At 51.7% G+C, this 23,678-nt stretch overlaps 1 protein-coding gene across 6 annotated transcripts in view; it reads right to left on the minus strand.

The window, feature by feature from the left end:
- LOC133358481 (POU domain, class 2, transcription factor 1-like) overlaps nt 1-23,678 on the minus strand; it is a 140,548-nt gene that overhangs the window by 28,275 nt on the left and 88,595 nt on the right. For all 6 annotated transcript variants that reach the window (XM_061576807.1, XM_061576804.1, XM_061576805.1 and 3 more), the window contains exons 5-8: nt 18,706-18,819; nt 16,153-16,311; nt 4,650-4,758; nt 3,577-3,662 (exon numbers count right to left, since the gene is read on the minus strand). In XM_061576807.1, coding sequence (XP_061432791.1) covers nt 3,577-3,662; nt 4,650-4,758; nt 16,153-16,311; nt 18,706-18,819 — 468 coding nt within the window. The remainder of the gene's footprint in view (nt 1-3,576; nt 3,663-4,649; nt 4,759-16,152; nt 16,312-18,705; nt 18,820-23,678) is intronic.

Here is a 23,678-nt window from a genome sequence, read left to right on the forward strand (position 1 = left end):
TTGCTTGAGTGTTCAGTGGGTTCCCGCCAAATTCTTGGAATAGTGAATTTCATGGCTCTCTTTTCCCCTCTGTACCATCCTACAAAAATAAATGTATTTCACCCATGACCAATGTGTAAGGGATTCTCTCAACATTTTTTTATATGATATATTTTTTCAATAACATAAAAAATAGTAAAATATTTAACAAATTTTATAACATAAAATTCCGAGCAAAAACTGTACATCTTATCTTCCAGAGTTTTTCTGCATTGCTCGCAGGTGAAATGAGGTGTCCAGGGTTTGTTTTGATCCCTGACAGGCATGCTGAAATATGCCTTGTAGGCCTCACACATCTTAGCAGATGCTTCCACAGAGTACTTTTTCGCTCTTGTCTTGATAAATTGGCCACAGACATAGCAAAATGCATCTGCCGGATGCTTGCAGCCTCTTGATGCCATCTCAGAAAAATGCAGATATGTATCCACTTCGGCAGCTGGAACTAAATTGAATTGGTGGGCTTCAGGCCCCTGTATTTATACTACTCTTTATATTACTGGAAAGTTCTAGAATGTTCTAGAAGTTACTCCAAGTTTACTCAGCACTGTCCTGGTCACAAAAGTAAAGTTTGTGGGAAATAATAGCCATTTTCTGTACTTTTGAGGCATAAGAAATTAGGAAATAACACTTACTACCCAGGAACATCTGAACCAGTCCTGAGCCTCCCCGAGGTCGACCCAGTCTCAAATGAGTACCTGGTGCAGTTTTCTAAAAACATTGCCACTGCAGAAACAAAGGGCATGGTGGTGTTGGCCACCCACCCCTTCGTGAGCCGTGCGAGTCTTCATCGGTGATACCCATGAACAGCACTTGCCCCAACGGTCTTAGCTATGGGAGAAAATCAGAGAACCCCCAGGAAACCCACGGGCAACGGGGCGAGAACGTACAAACTCCACATAGAAAAGTGCCCGGGATAGGAATCGAACCCATGTCCCTTCCCGCCATGAGGAGGCGCAAGCATGCCCCCTGCTGCACCGCCACTGCCGCCCTGCCCGCACCGCGTACCGTACCGTACCGCCACCCCTCGAATAAAATCCAAACGACGCTCTATCTTGCTCAAGACACCAGCACGCCTTGGCATGGAACGATCCCCGGCCAGGAGCCTTGGGACGCGCAGCGCAACTCGTCATGGGAAGGGCGTCACAGCCGGTGGGGCGAGCGGACCCACGGGTGACCCCGGTGAGTGAACCGACAGGCGACACAGGCGAGCGAGCCGACGGGCGATTGACTCCCTGGACCCTGTTGACAACATGCTGCTCCAGCATGTTCATCGCACTGATGAATACTCCAAATACTCGAGTGACACCTGCACCCAGCCTGTGGCCCGCGAAGCTCGACTCGGCTCGTCGCCTCTGCTCCGGGGGGGTCAGGGAGCACGGATGCCACCGTATGCCAACGAGTACATTCAGACCCGCTGCCATGGGAATGTGGAATTGCAACACCCGGATGCACAGAGGCAGACCCGCACATGAAGAAGGCTGCAGGAGACACATTGAGCTAACGGTGATCGTGGTGATAACGATGATAATCATAATTATGATGACAATGATATTGATAATGGCGATTACCATGATAGTGATGACGATATTGATTATGACGATGATGGTAACGATGACAAGAATGACAATGATGACAAGAATGACAATGATGACAAGAATGACAATGATGACGGTTGCAATGATAGCGATGTTACGATGATGACAGCGACGATGATGATGGCGACGATGATGATGACAGTGATGATGATGATTACTAAGACGACGATGAAAATGATGATAAAGATTATGACAACGATGATTACAATTCATAATGATGACAATTATATCAATAATGATGGTGATGATGATGACGACGATGACAATGACGTCGATTATGACGGTGATGATAACAATGAAGCTGATGAGAATGCTGATGACTATGATGATGAAAACAACTATTTTGATAATGCTGATAACGATGATGATAACGACAACGATGATGGCGATAATGCAGAAGGAACTCACTGCAGCCCGTGGCACGACGGGGAGGCCCCACGTTTCCAAGCAGTGAATCGCGCGTGCGACATGGGCCATCGCGGCAGCGCTGCCACGCGTTCGCGTGTGTGAACGCACGAGCGTGTTCACGAGCGTGTGTGCGTGGCTGCGTGCGTAGACGAGCGTGTGTGCGTGGCTGCGTGCGTACACGAGCGTGTGTGCGTGGCTGCGTGTGTACACGAGTGTGTGTGCGTGGCTGCGTGTGTACACGAGTGTGTGTGCATGGCTGCGTGTGTACACGAGCGTGTGTGCGTGGCTGCGTGTGTACACGAGCGTATGGGCGTGACTGCGTGTGTACACGAGTGTGTGTGTGTGTGCGTGCGGGCGTGACTGCGTGTGTCACCGCCCGTCACTTCCCCAATGTGAGGACCCCGCTCGCCCACTCCTGCCATCTGCCCGGGTGGTGGAGTCACAGTCCACACAGTGACAAAAATCCCCACTACAGTCTACACAAGCTGCTGGGGCAAGTGCTGTTAGCGAGCACCTATTAAGGCCGGTACGACGCGTGAGGAGGTGAATGGCTAGCTCCACGCTGGACCACTTTTGTCTCATCAGTGTTGATGTTTACACACCATTGCAGGTATCTAAACTAAACAATTTTTTATTTTACCAAGTAAGGCCCACTGAGCTATATAGCTATTTTTCAGAAGTGACCTGGCCACAAATGATAGCTTAATGGAGAAGCTTATACTTTGACTTAAAGCGCGCGTGAGGAGGAAGGAGCCATCTGAAGATCCAAACAAAACCATCACCTTACCTTACATAGCAGGGATACCCAAAAAGATTTCCAAAATCTTGAACAAACACAAGATCCAGGTCCGATTTAACACAGTGCATAAAGTTTGTGACCTGATCCCATCTGTGAAGGACAAGATTCCTGGCATGCAATATCCTGGCGTCTACAAATTAAGCTGTATCTGTGGCAGCAGTTACATTGGGGAAACTAAGAGATAAGTCTCGAACCATGTTCGTGAACATAAGGCAGATCTAAAACACAGCAGGACCAATACTTCTGCCATGGCTGATCAGTATCTTAATGCGGCTGGCTCACATGAAATTGATTTCTCGAAGACGATGGTACTTTCAACTGGCTATCAACAAAGATTCGTTCACGAAGCCATCCATGTATACAGACACAGGCACAATTTCAACCGAGCAATCATTGGAAAGATGTCATCAACCACTTTGGGTCATGACTTGATTTGTGTTTTCTTGTCAATCTCCACCGTCAGCAGTGTGGGTGTGTGGAGCGAGGTGCAATGCTTTGATTGGTGCAAATAGAAGTTCAACATACATACATATCACCTGCCACTATCCGTTGACGTGCTGCCATCAGAGAGCCTTCCACACGTTACGTGACAGCCTGAAAGTGCATCTAGTTTGGCACAAATGCCGTCGTTACGTCACCACCACTTCGTCGTGTTGTTGTGTGTGCGTGAATGAGCGTCACTGTATTCTGGTGCCACACACACGTGTATGTACGAACATGCGTGTGCGTGCGTACCTGTGTGAGCGTGATGGTGCCCTGAGGTTGCATGTTGTTGGTTTGAGATTGTTGAGGTAGATGAAGACTTTGAATCTGTTGGAGTCCTGCCCATGCACACAGAGACAAAGATCACATGTATAGCTTTACCATACTGGTGGGGCAAGTGTTGATAGCGAGCACTCGATTAAGGCCAACACAGCACACGAGGGGGTGGGTGGCCAGCACCACGCCCAGCCGCCTTTGTCTCCCCAGTGCTGATGTTTTACAGAAAAAGCTCAGCTATCCGGCACCTTACCATCCGGAATGCCCTATTAACCGGCATCTGTCATAGACGGCAATACCAATCTTCCTTCACGTATGCGGAAAAGTTCCAAAAGTCATCCGGCATCTTGCTGTGCGCTTCTCGTAGATCCGTTGTTGTTTACGGCAACTTCAGGACGCTGCCGAGTGTTGGCGCTAGCGGCAGTCTGCACATGGAGCACCACTGTGTACTGTACTGCACTACCGTACACTGTACTCGAAATGGTAAATCCTAAAGTATAACTCTCAGATAACCGGCATATTTGTTTAACCGGCACCCTCCATTCCCCAAGGATGCCGGCTCAGAGCTTGTGCTGTATGTACACCGCTCAAGGGTACTCATTTAAGGTTAAATCGACCTAGGGAAGGCCCAAGAACGGTTCAGGTGAAGGCTGCCACTGTTATTGGCCACGAGCAGGAATTTTACTTGGGTCCCTGGGGTGGAAGGGCAGGGCGCTACGCCCTGGGGAGGTCGCACAAGAAACGCACACACTAACAACACGCACAAACACACACAGACGTATACATGCAGTAAAACAAGCCCAGACACACCAGTCACTGAGTCTGTGTGAGTGTTGTGGTGTTGTGTGCATGTGAGAGTGTGTATGCAGGTGTGTTGTGTGTGTGGTGTGTGTGGGAGCGTGTATGCAGGTGTATGCAGGTGTGTTGTGTGCGTGTGTGTATGTGCGTGTGTGTATGCGTGTGTGTATATGTGTGTGTATGCGTGTGTGTATGTGCGTGTATGCGTGTGTGTATGTGCGTGTGTGTATATGTGTGTGTGTATGCGATACCCTGTTGCTGTGACTGGGACAGCAGCAGACCAGTGGGCAGCGCTGAGCCCGGTTGCACCAGCACAAACTGCTGCAGGCCCAGGCTCTGGGGTTGTAGCTGCTGCAAGTCCTACACTCGCACACAAAAACACACGGCGTACGCAGCCGATGAGAAGATAATGCTGCTCGACTGATTCGAAGTGAGACCTCTGCTGTCAAACCAGAACTGGTCAGAATCACACTGCTTAGGTGAACACAAAGACAAACATCCCCCGTATAGACTGTTGGGGCAAGTGCTGTTAGCGAGCACCTATGAAGGCCGGCACGGCACACGAGGGGGTGGGTGGCCAGCACCACGCCCGGCCGCCTTTGTCTCCCCAATGCTAATGTTAGATACCGCACCAGATACTCATTTAAGTCTGAGTTAATTTAAAAACAAACTAAACTACTTATATTTTACCAGGTAAGGCCCAATGAGCTATTTAGCTCTTTTTCAGAAGCAACCTGGCCACAAATGATAGCTCAACGAAGTGGGTTCTCATGTGGAAATATATAGCAGTCAAACTCTGAACGCACGTTTATTCTAAATGTGGAGCGAAAAAGCCTAGGAGAGGCCCAGGACTGGTTCCGATATCCTTCACTGCTGTGGGCTGTGAGCGGGAATCGAACTCGGGTATCCAGGTTTGTAACGCAGTGCAGCGCTAACAATTGTGCCACTGCTCCCCCAGCGCAACACCACACACTAGGCCATGAGCCTGGGGCCCGAACAGAGACAATCCTTGTATAGTCCGGCGGGCGGCAACTGTAACTAGAGAAACTAAAACATCCACACACACATTACCTGACAAGCACTCAATTGATATTATTACGCAGCTACTGCTGTGTGATAGATCTCAATTGCCCTTCCCCCCCTCACCTCCAATTAGCACAGTTGGCTACGTATGGTATGAAAGAAGTTCAACATACGTGCGTACAACATCGCCCCCTCCTGCCAAAATTTGGCAGGACCCTCCCTGAAAAAGAGCCTTGAGACTCGGTGCGGCTTTCTTGGGATAAATAAGCAGAATACAACTAACAACATAATTTGGAAGTGGTGTGCATGAGCACAAATAACAACGACAACCGGACACTTTCGTTAATACTGACACCGCGCTTGTGCGAGTGTCACCGTAAAAATTAAAAGCACATTTCGCGAAATGTCCCTTGTTCTCAGCACATTATATATTGGGCCACGATCCAGAGGTCAATTCCAGGACAAGCATTGCTGGAAAAGCATGACTAGAAATCAATGCCACAGCATTTACAATTGAAAAATCTCACCGACCCCCTCGCAAACACCGACCCCCCATCCCCACCCTGCCCCCTCCAAAAATCGGAACAATTCTGATTCAAGCCGCCCCATAGTTGGCAACTGGGACAGCAACTTCCAATCAGATTGGAGATGGAGGTCACCTGACCGACTGCCTGACGTTGCGCTTTCTAGCACATGGGGAAAAATGGCACCTTCCAAATCCAGCGCAAGTGGGACCTGGACGGATGGGACAGAAAATCTTCAAACTGACTTCTCCTTTGTAAAAAAAAAATTAATTGCAATAAGAGAATGACTTGCTAATTGTGTAAATGAATGCCTGTCACCTAAATAGTGACTCATACTAGGCCTGCCACATCCATAATCAACTAGGCCTGCTCTATCCCTAATCAACTAGTGACTAGGCTTACCGCATCCCTCATCAACTAGTGACTAGCACTAGGCATGTCCCATCCCTCATCAACTAGTGACTAGCACTAGGCATGTCCCATCCCTCATCAACTAGTGACTAGCACTAGGCATGTCCCATCCCTCATCAACTAGTGACTAGCACTAGGCATGTCCCATCCCCCATCAACTAGTGACTAGCACTAGGCATGTCCCATCCCTCATCAACTAGTGACTAGCACTAGGCCTGTCCCATCCCCCATCAACTAGTGACTAGCACTAGGCCTGTCCCATCCCTCATCAACTAGTGACAAGCACTAGGCCTGTCCCATCCCTCATCAACTAGTGACTAGCACTAGGCCTGCCCCATCCCTCGTCAACTAGTGACTAGCACTAGGCCTGCCCCATCCCTCATCAACTAGTGACTAGCACTAGGCCTGCCTCATCCCTAGTCAACTAGTGACTAGCACTAGGCCTGCCTCATCCCTAGTCAACTAGTGACTAGCACTAGGCCTGTCCCATCCCTCATCAACTAGTGACGAGCACTAGGCCTGTCCCATCCCTCATCAACTAGTGACGAGCACTAGGCCTGTCCCATCCCTCATCAACTAGTGACTAGCACTAGGCCTGTCCCATCCCTCATCAACTAGTGACGAGCACTAGGCCTGTCCCATCCCTCATCAACTAGTGACGAGCACTAGGCCTGTCCCATCCCTCATCAACTAGTGACTAGCACTAGGCCTGTCCCATCCCTCTCAACTAGTGACTAGCACTAGGCCTGTCCCATCCCTCATCAACTAGTGACTAGCACTAGGCCTGTCCCATCCCTCATCAACTAGTGACTAGCACTAGGCCTGTCCCATCCCCCATCAACTAGTGACTAGCACTAGGCATGTCCCATCCCTCATCAACTAGTGACTAGCACTAGGCCTGTCCCATCCCTAATCAACTAGTGACTAGCACTAGGCATGTCCCATCCCTCATCAACTAGTGACTAGCACTAGGCCTGTCCCATCCCTCATCAACTAGTGACTAGCACTAGGCCTGTCCCATCCCTAGTCAACTAGTGACTAGCACTAGGCCTGTCCCATCCCTCATCAACTAGTGACGAGCACTAGGCCTGTCCCATCCCTCATCAACTAGTGACTAGCACTAGGCCTGTCCCATCCCTCATCAACTAGTGACTAGCACTAGGCCTGTCCCATCCCTCATCAACTAGTGACTAGCACTAGGCCTGTCCCATCCCTCATCAACTAGTGACAAGCACTAGGCCTGTCCCATCCCTAATCAACTAGTGACTAGCACTAGGCCTGTCCCATCCCTCATCAACTAGTGACTAGCACTAGGCCTGTCCCATCCCTAATCAACTAGTGACTAGCACTAGGCCTGTCCCATCCCTCGTCAACTAGTGACTAGCACTAGGCCTGTCCCTAATCAACTAGTGACTAGCACTAGGCCTGCCCCATCCCTCGTCAACTAGTGACTAGCACTAGGCCTGCCCCATCCCTAATCAACTAGTGACTAGCACTAGGCCTGTCCCATCCCTCATCAACTAGTGACTAGCACTAGGCCTGCCCCTCATCAACTAGTGACTAGCACTAGGCCTGTCCCATCCCTCATCAACTAGTGACTAGCACTAGGCCTGTCCCATCCCTCATCAACTAGTGACTAGCACTAGGCCTGCCCCATCCCTCATCAACTAGTGACGAGCACTAGGCCTGTCCCTCGTCAACTAGTGACTAGCACTAGGCCTGCCCCATCCCTCGTCAACTAGTGACTAGCACTAGGCCTGCCCCATCCCTAGTCAACTAGTGACTAGCACTAGGCCTGCCCCATCCCTCGTCAACTAGTGACTAGCACTAGGCCTGCCCCATCCCTAGTCAACTAGTGACTAGCACTAGGCCTGCCCCATCCCTAGTCAACTAGTGACTAGCACTAGGCCTGCCCCATCCCTCATCAACTAGTGACTAGCACTAGGCCTGTCCCATCCCTAGTCAACTAGTGACTAGCACTAGGCCTGCCCCATCCCTCATCAACTAGTGACTAGCACTAGGCCTGCCCCATCCCTCGTCAACTAGTGACTAGCACTAGGCATGTCCCATCCCTCATCAACTAGTGACTAGCACTAGGCATGTCCCATCCCTCATCAACTAGTGACTAGCACTAGGCCTGTCCCATCCCCCATCAACTAGTGACTAGCACTAGGCATGTCCCATCCCTCATCAACTAGTGACTAGCACTAGGCCTGTCCCATCCCCCATCAACTAGTGACTAGCACTAGGCCTGTCCCATCCCTCATCAACTAGTGACAAGCACTAGGCCTGTCCCATCCCTCATCAACTAGTGACTAGCACTAGGCCTGCCCCATCCCTCGTCAACTAGTGACTAGCACTAGGCCTGCCCCATCCCTCATCAACTAGTGACTAGCACTAGGCCTGTCCCATCCCTCATCAACTAGTGACTAGCACTAGGCCTGTCGCATCCCTCATCAACTAGTGACGAGCACTAGGCCTGTCCCATCCCTCATCAACTAGTGACGAGCACTAGGCCTGTCCCATCCCTCATCAACTAGTGACTAGCACTAGGCCTGTCCCATCCCTCATCAACTAGTGACGAGCACTAGGCCTGTCCCATCCCTCATCAACTAGTGACGAGCACTAGGCCTGTCCCATCCCTCATCAACTAGTGACTAGCACTAGGCCTGTCCCATCCCTCAACTAGTGACTAGCACTAGGCCTGTCCCATCCCTCATCAACTAGTGACTAGCACTAGGCCTGTCCCATCCCTCATCAACTAGTGACTAGCACTAGGCCTGTCCCATCCCCCATCAACTAGTGACTAGCACTAGGCATGTCCCATCCCTCATCAACTAGTGACTAGCACTAGGCCTGTCCCATCCCTAATCAACTAGTGACTAGCACTAGGCATGTCCCATCCCTCATCAACTAGTGACTAGCACTAGGCCTGTCCCATCCCTCATCAACTAGTGACTAGCACTAGGCCTGTCCCATCCCTCATCAACTAGTGACTAGCACTAGGCCTGTCCCATCCCTCATCAACTAGTGACGAGCACTAGGCCTGTCCCATCCCTCATCAACTATTGACTAGCACTAGGCCTGTCCCATCCCTCATCAACTAGTGACTAGCACTAGGCCTGTCCCATCCCTCATCAACTAGTGACTAGCACTAGGCCTGTCCCATCCCTCATCAACTAGTGACAAGCACTAGGCCTGTCCCATCCCTAATCAACTAGTGACTAGCACTAGGCCTGTCCCATCCCTCATCAACTAGTGACTAGCACTAGGCCTGTCCCATCCCTAATCAACTAGTGACTAGCACTAGGCCTGTCCCATCCCTCGTCAACTAGTGACTAGCACTAGGCCTGTCCCTAATCAACTAGTGACTAGCACTAGGCCTGCCCCATCCCTCGTCAACTAGTGACTAGCACTAGGCCTGCCCCATCCCTAATCAACTAGTGACTAGCACTAGGCCTGTCCCATCCCTCATCAACTAGTGACTAGCACTAGGCCTGCCCCTCATCAACTAGTGACTAGCACTAGGCCTGTCCCATCCCTCATCAACTAGTGACTAGCACTAGGCCTGTCCCATCCCTCATCAACTAGTGACTAGCACTAGGCATGCCCCATCCCTCATCAACTAGTGACGAGCACTAGGCCTGTCCCTCGTCAACTAGTGACTAGCACTAGGCCTGCCCCATCCCTCGTCAACTAGTGACTAGCACTAGGCCTGCCCCATCCCTAGTCAACTAGTGACTAGCACTAGGCCTGCCCCATCCCTCGTCAACTAGTGACTAGCACTAGGCCTGCCCCATCCCTAGTCAACTAGTGACTAGCACTAGGCCTGCCCCATCCCTAGTCAACTAGTGACTAGCACTAGGCCTGCCCCATCCCTCATCAACTAGTGACTAGCACTAGGCCTGCCCCATCCCTAGTCAACTAGTGACTAGCACTAGGCCTGCCCCATCCCTCATCAACTAGTGACTAGCACTAGGCCTGCCCCATCCCTCGTCAACTAGTGACTAGCACTAGGCCTGCCCATCCCTAGTCAACTAGTGACTAGCACTAGGCCTGCCCCATCCCTCATCAACTAGTGACTAGCACTAGGCCTGCCCCATCCCTCATCAACTAGTGACTAGCACTAGGCCTGTCCCATCCCTCATCAACTAGTGACTAGCACTAGGCCTGCCCCATCCCTCGTCAACTAGTGACTAGCACTAGGCCTGCCCCATCCCTCGTCAACTAGTGACTAGCACTAGGCCTGTCCCTCATCAACTAGTGACTAGCACTAGGCCTGCCCCATCCCTAGTCAACTAGTGACTAGCACTAGGCCTGCCCCATCCCTAGTCAACTAGTGACTAGCACTAGGCCTGCCCCATCCCTCATGAACTAGTGACTAGCACTAGGCCTGCCCCATCCCTCATCAACTAGTGACTAGCACTAGGCCTGCCCCATCCCTCATCAGCTAGTGACTAGCACTAGGCCTGCCCCATCCCTCATCAACTAGTGACTAGCACAAGGCCTGTCCCATCCCTCATCAACTAGTGACTAGCACAAGGCCTGTCCCATCCCTAATCAACTAGTGACTAGCACAAGGCCTGCCCCATCCCTCATCAACTAGTGACTAGCACAAGGCCTGTCCCATCCCTAGTCAACTAGTGACTAGCACTAGGCCTGTCCCATCCCTCATCAACTAGTGACTAGCACAAGGCCTGTCCCATCCCTCATCAACTAGTGACTAGCACAAGGCCTGCCCCATCCCTAGTCAACTAGTGACTAGCACTAGGCCAGCCCCATCCCTAGTCAACTAGTGACTAGCACTAGGCCTGCCCCATCCCTCGTCAACTAGTGACTAGCACTAGGCCTGCCTCATCCCTAGTCAACTAGTGACTAGCACTAGGCCTGCCCCATCCCTAGTCAACTAGTGACTAGCACTAGGCCTGCCCCATCCCTAGTCAACTAGTGACTAGCACTAGGCCTGCCCCATCCCTAGTCAACTAGTGACTAGCACTAGGCCTGTCCCATCCCTCATCAACTAGTGACTAGCACAAGGCCTGTCCCATCCCTCATCAACTAGTGACTAGCACAAGGCCTGCCCCATCCCTAGTCAACTAGTGACTAGCACTAGGCCAGCCCCATCCCTAGTCAACTAGTGACTAGCACTAGGCCTGCCCCATCCCTAGTCAACTAGTGACTAGCACTAGGCCTGCCCCATCCCTAGTCAACTAGTGACTAGCACTAGGCCTGCCCCATCCCTAGTCAACTAGTGACTAGCACTAGGCCTGCCCCATCCCTCATCAACTAGTGACTAGCACTAGGCCTGCCCCATCCCTCATCAACTAGTGACTAGCACTAGACCTGTCCCATTCCTCATCAACTAGTGACTAGCACTAGGCCTGTCCCATCCCTCATGAACTAGTGACTAGCACTAGGCCTGTCCCATCCCTAGTCAACTAGTGACTAGCACTAGGCCTGCCCCATCCCTCATGAACTAGTGACTAGCACTAGGCCTGCCCCATCCCTTGTCAACTAGTGACTAGCACTAGGCCTGCCCCATCCCTAGTCAACTAGTGACTAGCACTAGGCCTGCCCCATCCCTAGTCAACTAGTGACTAGCACTAGGCCTGCCCCATCCCTAGTCAACTAGTGACTAGCACTAGGCCTGCCCCATCCCTAGTCAACTAGTGACTAGCACTAGGCCTGCCCCATCCCTCATCAACTAGTGACTAGCACTAGGCCTGCCCCATCCCTCATCAACTAGTGACTAGCACTAGGCCTGTCCCATTCCTCATCAACTAGTGACTAGCACTAGGCCTGTCCCATCCCTCATGAACTAGTGACTAGCACTAGGCCTGCCCCATCCCTCGTCAACTAGTGACTAGCACTAGGCCTGCCCCATCCCTCATGAACTAGTGACTAGCACTAGGCCTGTCCCATCCCTAGTCAACTAGTGACTAGCACTAGGCCTGCCCCATCCCTCATGAACTAGTGACTAGCACTAGGCCTGCCCCATCCCTTGTCAACTAGTGACTAGCACTAGGCCTGCCCCATCCCTAGTCAACTAGTGACTAGCACTAGGCCTGCCCCATCCCTATCAACTAGTGACTAGCACTAGGCCTGCCCCATCCCTCGTCAACTAGTGACTAGCACTAGGCCTGCCCCATCCCTCATGAACTAGTGACTAGCACTAGGCCTGCCCCATCCCTAGTCAACTAGTGACTAGCACTAGGCCTGCCCCATCCCTAGTCAACTAGTGACTAGCACTAGGCCTGCCCCATCCCTCGTCAACTAGTGACTAGGCCTGCCCCATCCCTCATCAACTAGTGACTAGCACTAGGCCTGCCCCATCCCTCATCAACTAGTGACTAGGCCTGCCCCATCCCTCATCAACTAGTGACTAGCACTAGGCCTGTCCCATCCCTCATGAACTAGTGACTAGCACTAGGCCTGCCCCATCCCTCATCAACTAGTGACTAGGCCTGCCCCATCCCTCATCAACTAGTGACTAGCACTAGGCCTGCCCCTCATGAACTAGTGACTAGCACTAGGCCTGTCCCATCCCTCATCAACTATTGACTAGCACTAGGCCTGTCCCATCCCTCATCAACTAGTGACTAGCACTAGGCCTGTCCCATCCCTAATCAACTAGTGACTAGCACTAGGCCTGTCCCATCCCTCGTCAACTAGTGACTAGCACTAGGCCTGTCCCTAATCAACTAGTGACTAGCACTAGGCCTGCCCCATCCCTCGTCAACTAGTGACTAGCACTAGGCCTGCCCCATCCCTAATCAACTAGTGACTAGCACTAGGCCTGTCCCATCCCTCATCAACTAGTGACTAGCACTAGGCCTGCCCCTCATCAACTAGTGACTAGCACTAGGCCTGTCCCATCCCTCATCAACTAGTGACTAGCACTAGGCCTGTCCCATCCCTCATCAACTAGTGACTAGCACTAGGCATGCCCCATCCCTCAACAACTAGTGACGAGCACTAGGCCTGTCCCTCGTCAACTAGTGACTAGCACTAGGCCTGCCCCATCCCTCGTCAACTAGTGACTAGCACTAGGCCTGCCCCATCCCTAGTCAACTAGTGACTAGCACTAGGCCTGCCCCATCCCTCGTCAACTAGTGACTAGCACTAGGCCTGCCCCATCCCTAGTCAACTAGTGACTAGCACTAGGCCTGCCCCATCCCTAGTCAACTAGTGACTAGCACTAGGCCTGCCCCATCCCTCATCAACTAGTGACTAGCACTAGGCCTGCCCCATCCCTAGTCAACTAGTGACTAGCACTAGGCCTGCCCCATCCCTCATCAACTAGTGACTAGCACTAGGCCTGCCCCATCCCTCGTCAACTAGTGACTAGCACTAGGCCTGCCCCATCCCTAGTCAACTAGTGACTAGCACTAGGCCTGCCCCATCCCTCATCAACTAGTGACTAGCACTAGGCCTGCCCCATCCCTCATCAACTAGTGACTAGCACTAGGCCTGTCCCATCCCTCGTCAACTAGTGACTAGCACTAGGCCTGCCCCATCCCTCGTCAACTAGTGACTAGCACTAGGCCTGCCCCATCCCTCGTCAACTAGTGACTAGCACTAGGCCTGTCCCTCATCAACTAGTGACTAGCACTAGGCCTGCCCCATCCCTAGTCAACTAGTGACTAGCACTAGGCCTGCCCCATCCCTAGTCAACTAGTGACTAGCACTAGGCCTGCCCCATCCCTCATGAACTAGTGACTAGCACTAGGCCTGCCCCATCCCTCATCAACTAGTGACTAGCACTAGGCCTGCCCCATCCCTCATCAACTAGTGACTAGCACTAGGCCTGCCCCATCCCTCATCAACTAGTGACTAGCACAAGGCCTGTCCCATCCCTCATCAACTAGTGACTAGCACAAGGCCTGTCCCATCCCTAATCAACTAGTGACTAGCACAAGGCCTGTCCCATCCCTAGTCAACTAGTGACTAGCACTAGGCCTGTCCCATCCCTCATCAACTAGTGACTAGCACTAGGCCTGTCCCATCCCTCATCAACTAGTGACTAGCACAAGGCCTGTCCCATCCCTCATCAACTAGTGACTAGCACAAGGCCTGCCCCATCCCTAGTCAACTAGTGACTAGCACTAGGCCAGCCCCATCCCTAGTCAACTAGTGACTAGCACTAGGCCTGCCCCATCCCTCGTCAACTAGTGACTAGCACTAGGCCTGCCTCATCCCTAGTCAACTAGTGACTAGCACTAGGCCTGCCCCATCCCTAGTCAACTAGTGACTAGCACTAGGCCTGCCCCATCCCTAGTCAACTAGTGACTAGCACTAGGCCTGCCCCATCCCTAGTCAACTAGTGACTAGCACTAGGCCTGTCCCATCCCTCATCAACTAGTGACTAGCACAAGGCCTGTCCCATCCCTCATCAACTAGTGACTAGCACAAGGCCTGCCCCATCCCTAGTCAACTAGTGACTAGCACTAGGCCAGCCCCATCCCTAGTCAACTAGTGACTAGCACTAGGCCTGCCCCATCCCTAGTCAACTAGTGACTAGCACTAGGCCTGCCCCATCCCTAGTCAACTAGTGACTAGCACTAGGCCTGCCCCATCCCTAGTCAACTAGTGACTAGCACTAGGCCTGCCCCATCCCTCATCAACTAGTGACTAGCACTAGGCCTGCCCCATCCCTCATCAACTAGTGACTAGCACTAGGCCTGTCCCATTCCTCATCAACTAGTGACTAGCACTAGGCCTGTCCCATCCCTCATGAACTAGTGACTAGCACTAGGCCTGCCCCATCCCTCGTCAACTAGTGACTAGCACTAGGCCTGCCCCATCCCTCATGAACTAGTGACTAGCACTAGGCCTGTCCCATCCCTAGTCAACTAGTGACTAGCACTAGGCCTGCCCCATCCCTCATGAACTAGTGACTAGCACTAGGCCTGCCCCATCCCTCATGAACTAGTGACTAGCACTAGGCCTGCCCCATCCCTCATGAACTAGTGACTAGCACTAGGCCTGCCCCATCCCTCGTCAACTAGTGACTAGCACTAGGCCTGCCCCATCCCTCATGAACTAGTGACTAGCACTAGGCCTGTCCCATCCCTAGTCAACTAGTGACTAGCACTAGGCCTGCCCCATCCCTCATGAACTAGTGACTAGCACTAGGCCTGCCCCATCCCTTGTCAACTAGTGACTAGCACTAGGCCTGCCCCATCCCTAGTCAACTAGTGACTAGCACTAGGCCTGCCCCATCCCTATCAACTAGTGACTAGCACTAGGCCTGCCCCATCCCTCGTCAACTAGTGACTAGCACTAGGCCTGCCCCATCCCTCATGAACTAGTGACTAGCACTAGGCCTGCCCCATCCCTAGTCAACTAGTGACTAGCACTAGGCCTGCCCCATCCCTAGTCAACTAGTGACTAGCACTAGGCCTGCCCCATCCCTCGTCAACTAGTGACTAGCACTAGGCCTGCTCCATCCCTCATCAACTAGTGACTAGGCCTGCCCCATCCCTCATCAACTAGTGACTAGCACTAGGCCTGTCCCATCCCTCATGAACTAGTGACTAGCACTAGGCCTGCCCCATCCCTCATCAACTAGTGACTAGGCCTGCCCCATCCCTCATCAACTAGTGACTAGCACTAGGCCTGCCCCTCATGAACTAGTGACTAGCACTAGGCCTGCCCCATCCCGAATCAACGAGCGACCTGTCACTCCATTCCGCTGCCCACCCACACGTTCCCATTGCCGGCAACGATGTCCCCCCAAAATTTGCCCGAGTGCACGGTGGCCTCCTGGCCGTTGCCCGTGGCCGTGCGGCCGCACCTGCAGCTGTATGGACTGGGTGAGAGGTAGCGACGCGAGGGCGCTTGCGGCGCTGCTTGCCGTGCCCATGGAGGCCGACGACGACACCGGCTGCTGATTGGCCGACTGTTGCACAGCCGCTGCTATCAGCTGTGCCTGGGCTTGCTGCAGCAGGGCAAGCTGCACACACACAGACACCAAAGACAGAAATCCACCATATAGCCTTGAACAAACTGTCGGGGCAATTGCTGTTAGCGAGTAGTACCTGTGAAGACCGGAACGGCACACGAGGGGGTGGGTAGCCAGCACCACAAAGATAAAGATCCCCCATATAGCCTTGAACAGACTGTTGGGGCCAAGTGCTGTTCATGAGTAGCACCTGTGAAGTGATGGTACGGTGCTCGTTACCATACAAATACCGTATCGCACAATTTCATATGCACGTCTGCGGCCGTGTGGAACTCTCTTCCTTCCGATATTATGAATCCACTGGAGCTATGCACTTTGAAATCGAGTTTGAAAACTAAATTGTTTACAACAGTTTTTTGTGTTTAGTCTGTTGTCTCTTCCCCCACACCTCTGTTTAGCACGGTTGGCTACGTACACTGCAAAAGCGGTTCAATATATATACACACATTACCTAATGTCCGATTGGGTCACCAGCACCACGCCTGGCTGCCTTTGTCTCCCTAGTACTGATTTTTTTTTTTATACCGCACCAGGTACTCATTTAAGGCTGAGTCTACCGAGGGGAATCTCAGGACAGGTAGCTGGGACGCCGAATGTCAAAACCGGCGCAGAGGTTTGCTGGTGCTGACCAAATGCTGCTGAAGGTGATGCCCCTTCAGAGAGGGAGGGCCACGTGGCTGAGACTGGATGAGTATGCATAAGCAGAGGAACAGGCATTATTACTGGTAGGAACCACCTGCTTCCACCAGCCCACAGGGGATTATTGTGTCTGTCCGTCGTGCAGGGAGGGGCTGGGTGGGAAGGGGAGGGTGGGGAGGGGCTGGGTGGGGAGGGAAGGGCTGGGTGGGGAGGGGGAGGAGGGGCTGGGTGGGGAGGGTGGGAAGGGGCTGAGTGGGGAGGGTTGGGAGGGTTGGGAGGGGCTGGGTGGGGAGGGTAGGGCTGGGTGGGGGGTGGGAGGGGTGGGGCTGGGTGGGGAGGGGCTGGTCACCCCGTGGTGCCCTTATAAAACTCAACGTTTAACCTACTCACGCCGGCTTGTGCCCGCCCTCACAGTCGGGCATATTTGCGGAATACACCACGCCGCCGTTGTCCCTGGCCATTGACCGAGCAACCCGACGTTCCTACCAACTCCCTCCACAGGAATGTGTTTCGTTGCTATGAGAAGGAGGGTGGATCGATGCCTCCTCCCACGTCTGGATGGCAACTCCAGCCTCCAGATGGGGCTCTACGGGGCGGCATCTACGTTTCGCGTGCCCTGTGCGTGCATGTGCGTGTGTGCATGTGCGGGGCGTGGTAGTGTAGTGGTAAGCGCGCTGCTCTACGAACCCGGCAACCAGAGTTCGATTTCTGCTCACGGCCAACACAAAATGACGATTATCTGAACTGGCCTTGGGCTTCCCTAGGTAGACTCGGCCTCAAATGAGTACCCATCGCCACTGGAGAGACAAAGGCGGTCGGAAGTGGTGCTGCCCACCCACCCCCTCGAATACCGTGCTGGACATACTCTTTGGTTCTTTCGGTAAAGTCACGTAGGTATCAAATAAAATAAATTGAATCACGACGTTTCGATTGAAACACAAGCAATCATCATCAGGTGGGAAAACCACGTGACTTTACCGTGCTGGACTTCATGAGTGCTCGCTAACAGCACTTTCCCCAACAATCTGTTAAGGCTATACGGGGGATCTTTGTTTGTTTGTTGTGTGCAAATGCATGTATGTTGAACTCCTTTCGCACTGTATGTAGCCAACTGTGTTGATTGGAGGTGCAGAAGAACAACAAACTAAACGTCTGCAGAAGCGCATCTGAAAATGGGGGATGCAGTAAGGTGTGTGTGTGGGTGCGTGTATGTGTGTGAATGTGTGTTAATGTGTATGTGTGTGTATATGTGTGTATGTGTGTGAATGTATATGTGTGTGAATGTATATGTGTGTGTGTGAATGTAGTGTAGCGGTTAGCGCGCTGCGCTATGAACCTGGCGACCCGGGTTCGATTCCCGCTCACGGCTAACACCAGTGACGATTATCTGAACCGGTCCTGGGCCTCCCCTAGGTCGACTCAGCCTGAAATGAGTACCTGGTGCGGTGTGTAAACATCGTCACTAGGGAGACAAAGGCGGTCGGGCGTGGTGCTGGCCACCCACCCCCTCGTGTACCGTTCCGGCCTTCATAGGTGCTCGCTAACAGCACTTGCCCCTACAGTCTGTTCAGGCTATACGGGGGATCTTTGTGAATGTATGTGTGTGTGAATGTGTGTGTGTCTGTGGGTGCGTGTATGTGTGTGGGTGTGTGTATGTGTGTGTATGTGCGTGTATGTGTGTATGGGTGCGTGTGTGTATGTGTGAATGTATGTGTGTATGTATGTGTGTATGTGTGTGTGTGTTACCCCTGTAATCTGGTTTCCGGACAGCATGAACTGTGCCTGTGGGATGGCTTGCTGCAGCATGGCGGCTTGCTGCTGTGACACCTGCTTCAGCTCCGCAAGCTCATCCGACTTCAGCTGCACACGCACACAAAGACAAAGATTCCCCATTGAGCCTGAACAGACAGTTGGGGCAAGTGCTGTTAGCGAGCAGCATCGATGAAGCCTGGCGCGACACATGAGAAGGTGGTGTGGCCGGGTGAGATTTTATTGGTGTAAGCCTGCGTGTATGTGTATAGTATACCGCCTTGTGAGCTCCGGGTGAAAAGCGCTATAAAAGTGTAAATTATTATTATACGCACTGCACCAGGTACTCATGTGAGGCCGAGCCAACAGAGGGAGAGGCCGATGATCGGTTTAGATATTCGTTCACCATTGATGATAGCTCAAATTACGAGCGGGCGAATCGATCGTTTCAACATCAGTGGCCGAGCCCCGTGGTCACCGAGACATCACCGAGACATCACCGCAACTCTAGCAACCTGGTGCGGTGAGACGCCCCCTCCCGTCCCCCCTCCCAGCGGAGAGCCCCAGAGGAGGAGGGTCAGAGCTCGCTTCACCCACTTGGAGCGGCTGGGATGGTTTACGACCCCACAAACGCGGGCGGCACAGCCTCACGGTAGTGCGGGAAGGGGTCGGGCGACACCGTTGGGGCTGGATGTCCATGCTCATGGCTCCGAGCAGTGGGGTGGTAGCAGCATCGCTCTAAATCGTCTCAAATGGTGAACTAAACTAAACAATTTTTTATTTTACCAGGTAAGGCCCACTGAGCTATGTAGCTCTTTTTCAGAAGCGACCTGGCCACCAATGATAGCTCAACGAAGTGGCTTATAATCACGTGGAAATTTAAAGCAGCCAAATACTCTGAATGCATGTTGATTCTAAATGTGGAGGGAAAAACTGGAGGACCCGGAGAAAAATCTACATGACTGCGGGGAGAGAGACACCGCAAACTCCCAAATCAAAAGCTGTCAGGGTCAGGATCGAACCCACGACCTCCCGCATACCAGGCAAGGGAGTAAACATCTCGCTACCACGGCACGCCAACTGGGCACCTCCGCCGGTCTCCCAGCCGGGCCGAGCCAGACTCCAATACCGGAGGGTTACAGAGGCCGGGGGGTTACAGAGACTAGGGTGTGCGCTGGAGTCACGCGGTGAGGAGCGGAGGTCATCATTATCATCATCAGACAGCGGCTGCCCTCCCCCACTATCTCCCTCGACTTTAAATGCAGGACCTGGGTGTGTGGAGGGGGGACGAGGAGGAGGAGGTGGGGGGAGGCAGACCCAGGACACGCACGGTGCGCGTTCTTGGGCTGGTTTCTCCCAAATGGAATTTGGGAGCGAGGATTGATGTTGAAATCATTTTCGGTATCAACACAAGACGAACAAATCGCATTAACAGAGGAGAGCCATGTAAATCTTCCAACAACCAAAGCAACTGAAGCATAATTATTCACCGGTTTGGTCAGCCCCAGCGGCCAGACGATCATTGGCAAGGACCCCCCCCCCCCCCTCTCTCTCTGTCAATGAGTTTTTGCTCGTGTTGAACGAACCCAATGCTATACACCAGAATTATGCACTCCCTGAAGGGCCGTGTGGCTGATGGGATGTGTGAAAATAAATTGTTTTGATTTTACGTGTTAAGGAGAGAGAGGGATACAGGCAAGGAAGTGCGTATTGCCTTCGTGCTGTCGACATTATTTATCCGGCTACTTACATTCTCCACAACCGACACTAATTATTACTTAGTGCCGTGCGTTACGGCACTAAGTTTTGCTGCTGCGTTCAGTTGTGGATTCGATCTGGCGTGATGAGATTTTAATAGAGAACAATTCACTCTCCACCCACACCCCGTGTCTGCTGCTACACAACACAGATGAAGACAATGATCCCCCGTGTAGCCTTGACAGACTGTTGGGGCAAGTGCTGTTAGCGAGCACCTGCAAAGGCCGGAATAGCACACGAGAGGGTGGGGTGGCCAGGACGACGCCCGACCACCTTTGTCTCCCCAGTGGCGATGTTTACACACCGCAAAAGGTACTCATTCGAGGTTGAGTCGACCTAGGGGAGTCCAAGAACCGGTTCAGATAATCGTCCCTGGTGTTGGCCGTGAGCGGAACTCAAAGTCGGGTTGCCGGGTTCGTAGCCCAGCGCGCTCGCCACTGCACTACCGCTCCCCATACTACACAATAGGCTATCACACACACATACAGGTACAGTGCGGGAAAAAAGTATTTGATCCCTTGATGATTTTGTACGTTTGCCCACTGACAAAGAAATGATCAGTCTATAATTTTAATGGTAGGTTTATTTGAACAGTGAGAGACAGAATAACAACAAAATCCAGAAAAACGCATGTAAAAAATGTTATAAATTTGTAATGCGGTTGTAAACGGCCCTTCTGAGGTGCCGTCAGGGGGGGAGGAGTTAGGTCACGTGGGGGGCAGAGGGGTTGAGTATAGAAGGAGGGGAACCGGAAGAGCAAGGGGAGTGACGGGGAACCAGGAACAGAGGAAGGCCACGAAGGGCGAAGCGGGGTGTGGCGAGATCGCCACGAACACGGGGGGAGCGAGGATCGGCACCGTTGGCCAGCGGTGACCGACCCGAAGCAGCGAGGAGGCTGCAGTCAGCAGCGGGGCTGCACAGAGAGGGTGGGCAGCGGGTCTGCATATAGTGACAGCCAGAGGGTCTGCACATAGGGGTAGCAGCGGGAGTCTGCATAGGGGTAGCAGCGAGTCTGCAGGGAGGAGGTTACAGTAGATGAAGCAGAGAGTCAGAGGGGAGAGGAAGCTATAATAGCAGTGAATAGCCGGGGGCTACAAATACAGGAGTTATAACAGAGTGCCGTGTGGGTAAAGACGTGAACCTGAATAAAGACACGAAGACAGAAAGAAGTTTCGATTTAAAGCTTTCGTGACTGCAGGGATTCATCTTCTTGTTTCTTTCGGTAAAGTCACGTAGAAGGGAAGTAATAAAATAATAAAAATAAAACATAATAAAACAATTCTCACGACGTTTCGGCTACAACGCAAGCAGCCGTCTTCAGGTGAAGAATGAGACACTACCAAACTAGGAGCTTATATATAAGCTGCATTGGGGGTTGAAGAGCGCCTTAACAAAAAGAATGTGCATGTGAAGAGGGATTTAGCATATTCATGGAAAATGCGTAGGCGTTGGGCGGGGGGGTGTCAAAGTCATATTATGCCCATGCATTATGCAGGATCAGCAGCAACCAAGGGGGTGCAGGGATTAGCAGTAACAAAGGAAAGGAATGTTAATGATATGTAGCTGCAGTTACTCAACAACCACGTAGAAAACTAAAGTATAAACTACATAAAAAACTAAAGTATAAACTGCATCGCACCATCAGTATACTTACTATACTCTATAATAAGCTGAGTTACTAACAGCAAGTAATACATTACAATTTTACCTCGTAAAAATTCTATAATATGCTTCCATCTAAACCTTATTCTCTTACATCACACGAGCATATACCGTACTATATACTGCCATAGATAAACCCAACATTAAATTATATACTGTATTGCTGTAAACCAACCTATATCTTATACATTTAATATCACACTATGTATTATTCTACACACCCTAATGTGTATCGAAATGGTTTATTACGTCCTTCCAATGATTGCTGAGCCAGAATCCATCTTCTCGGTTAAAGTTGTCTCTGTGTTTGTATATGTGGATCGCCTCATGAACGAATCTCTCATGATAGCCAGATGGCTTGCAGAGAACCTCTGTCTTGGAGAAGTCAATATCATGTGAGCCCACTGAGTTGTAACAGTGATCTGCCACGGCTGAGGTGTTAGTCCTACCGTGTTTCAGGTCAGCTTTATGTTCACGGATGCGGTCCGAGACATGTCGTTTGGTTTCCCCAATGTAACTGCTACCACAGAGGCAACTTAGTTTGTAGACGCCAGGGTACTGTATGTCTGGAACCACATCTTTTACAGACGGTACCAGATCACGGATTTTATGTACTGTGTTGAATCGGACCTGGATCTTGTGTTTAATCAGGATTTTGGAGATCTTTTTTGTGACCCCAGCAATGTAGGGTAAGGTGATGGTCTTGAAAGGCTCCTCAACAGGATCCTTCTTGATGGTTGGAGTGATGGCTTTGCGGATTGTATAGTCGGAGTAACCATTTGCCTTAAGAGCTTGGCGTACGTGTTTGAGTTCACTGGAAATGTGTTCATGGTCGGAGATGCATTGGGCTCTATGATATAGAGTCTTGATGAGGGAATTCTTCTGAGATGGATGGTGGTGGGAATCCGGTTTTAGATAAGCATCCGTGTGGGTGGCTTTCCTGTAGACAGAGTGGCTCATTGAACCATCAAGTCTCCTTTTGATTAGGACATCCAAAAAGGGTAGCTTGCCATCATTTTCGACTTCCATGGTGAATCTGATGGCTGGGTGTATGGAATTGATGTGGTCGAGAAATTGGTCTAGAGCAGGCCGGCCATGTGGCCAGATGACAAAAGTGTCGTCTACGTACCTCTTCCATAAGGTCGGGCGTAGAGTGGCAGTCTGGATGGCGTCCGTCTCAAATTTCTCCATGAAGATGTTGGCTACAACCGGAGATAGGGGGGAGCCCATTGGGGTGCCCTCAATTTGCTTGTAGAAGGTTCCATTCCAGGTGAAGTATGTATTGGTTAAGCAGTGTCTCACCAGGGGGGGTACCCCAGCATTCAGTCCTTGATGAACCAAGTCTTCAATGATTGCGATGGTGTCAGGCACAGGTACCTTGGTGAACAAGGAAACCACATCAAAACTGACAAGCAGGTCGTCTGGGGACAGGGCAATCCCCTTGATTGTCGATACCAGGTCAGTAGAGTTTAGTACTGCAGAGGTGGTTTTTCCAGTGAAAGGCCGTAGGATTTCGGACAAAAAACGAGCCAGTTTGTAAGTGGGGGAGT

The sequence above is a fragment of the Lethenteron reissneri genome, chromosome 62 (assembly GCF_015708825.2).
Source record: "Lethenteron reissneri isolate LAM-NWPU_2019-01 chromosome 62, ASM1570882v1, whole genome shotgun sequence".
Lineage (NCBI taxonomy): Eukaryota > Metazoa > Chordata > Hyperoartia > Petromyzontiformes > Petromyzontidae > Lethenteron > Lethenteron reissneri.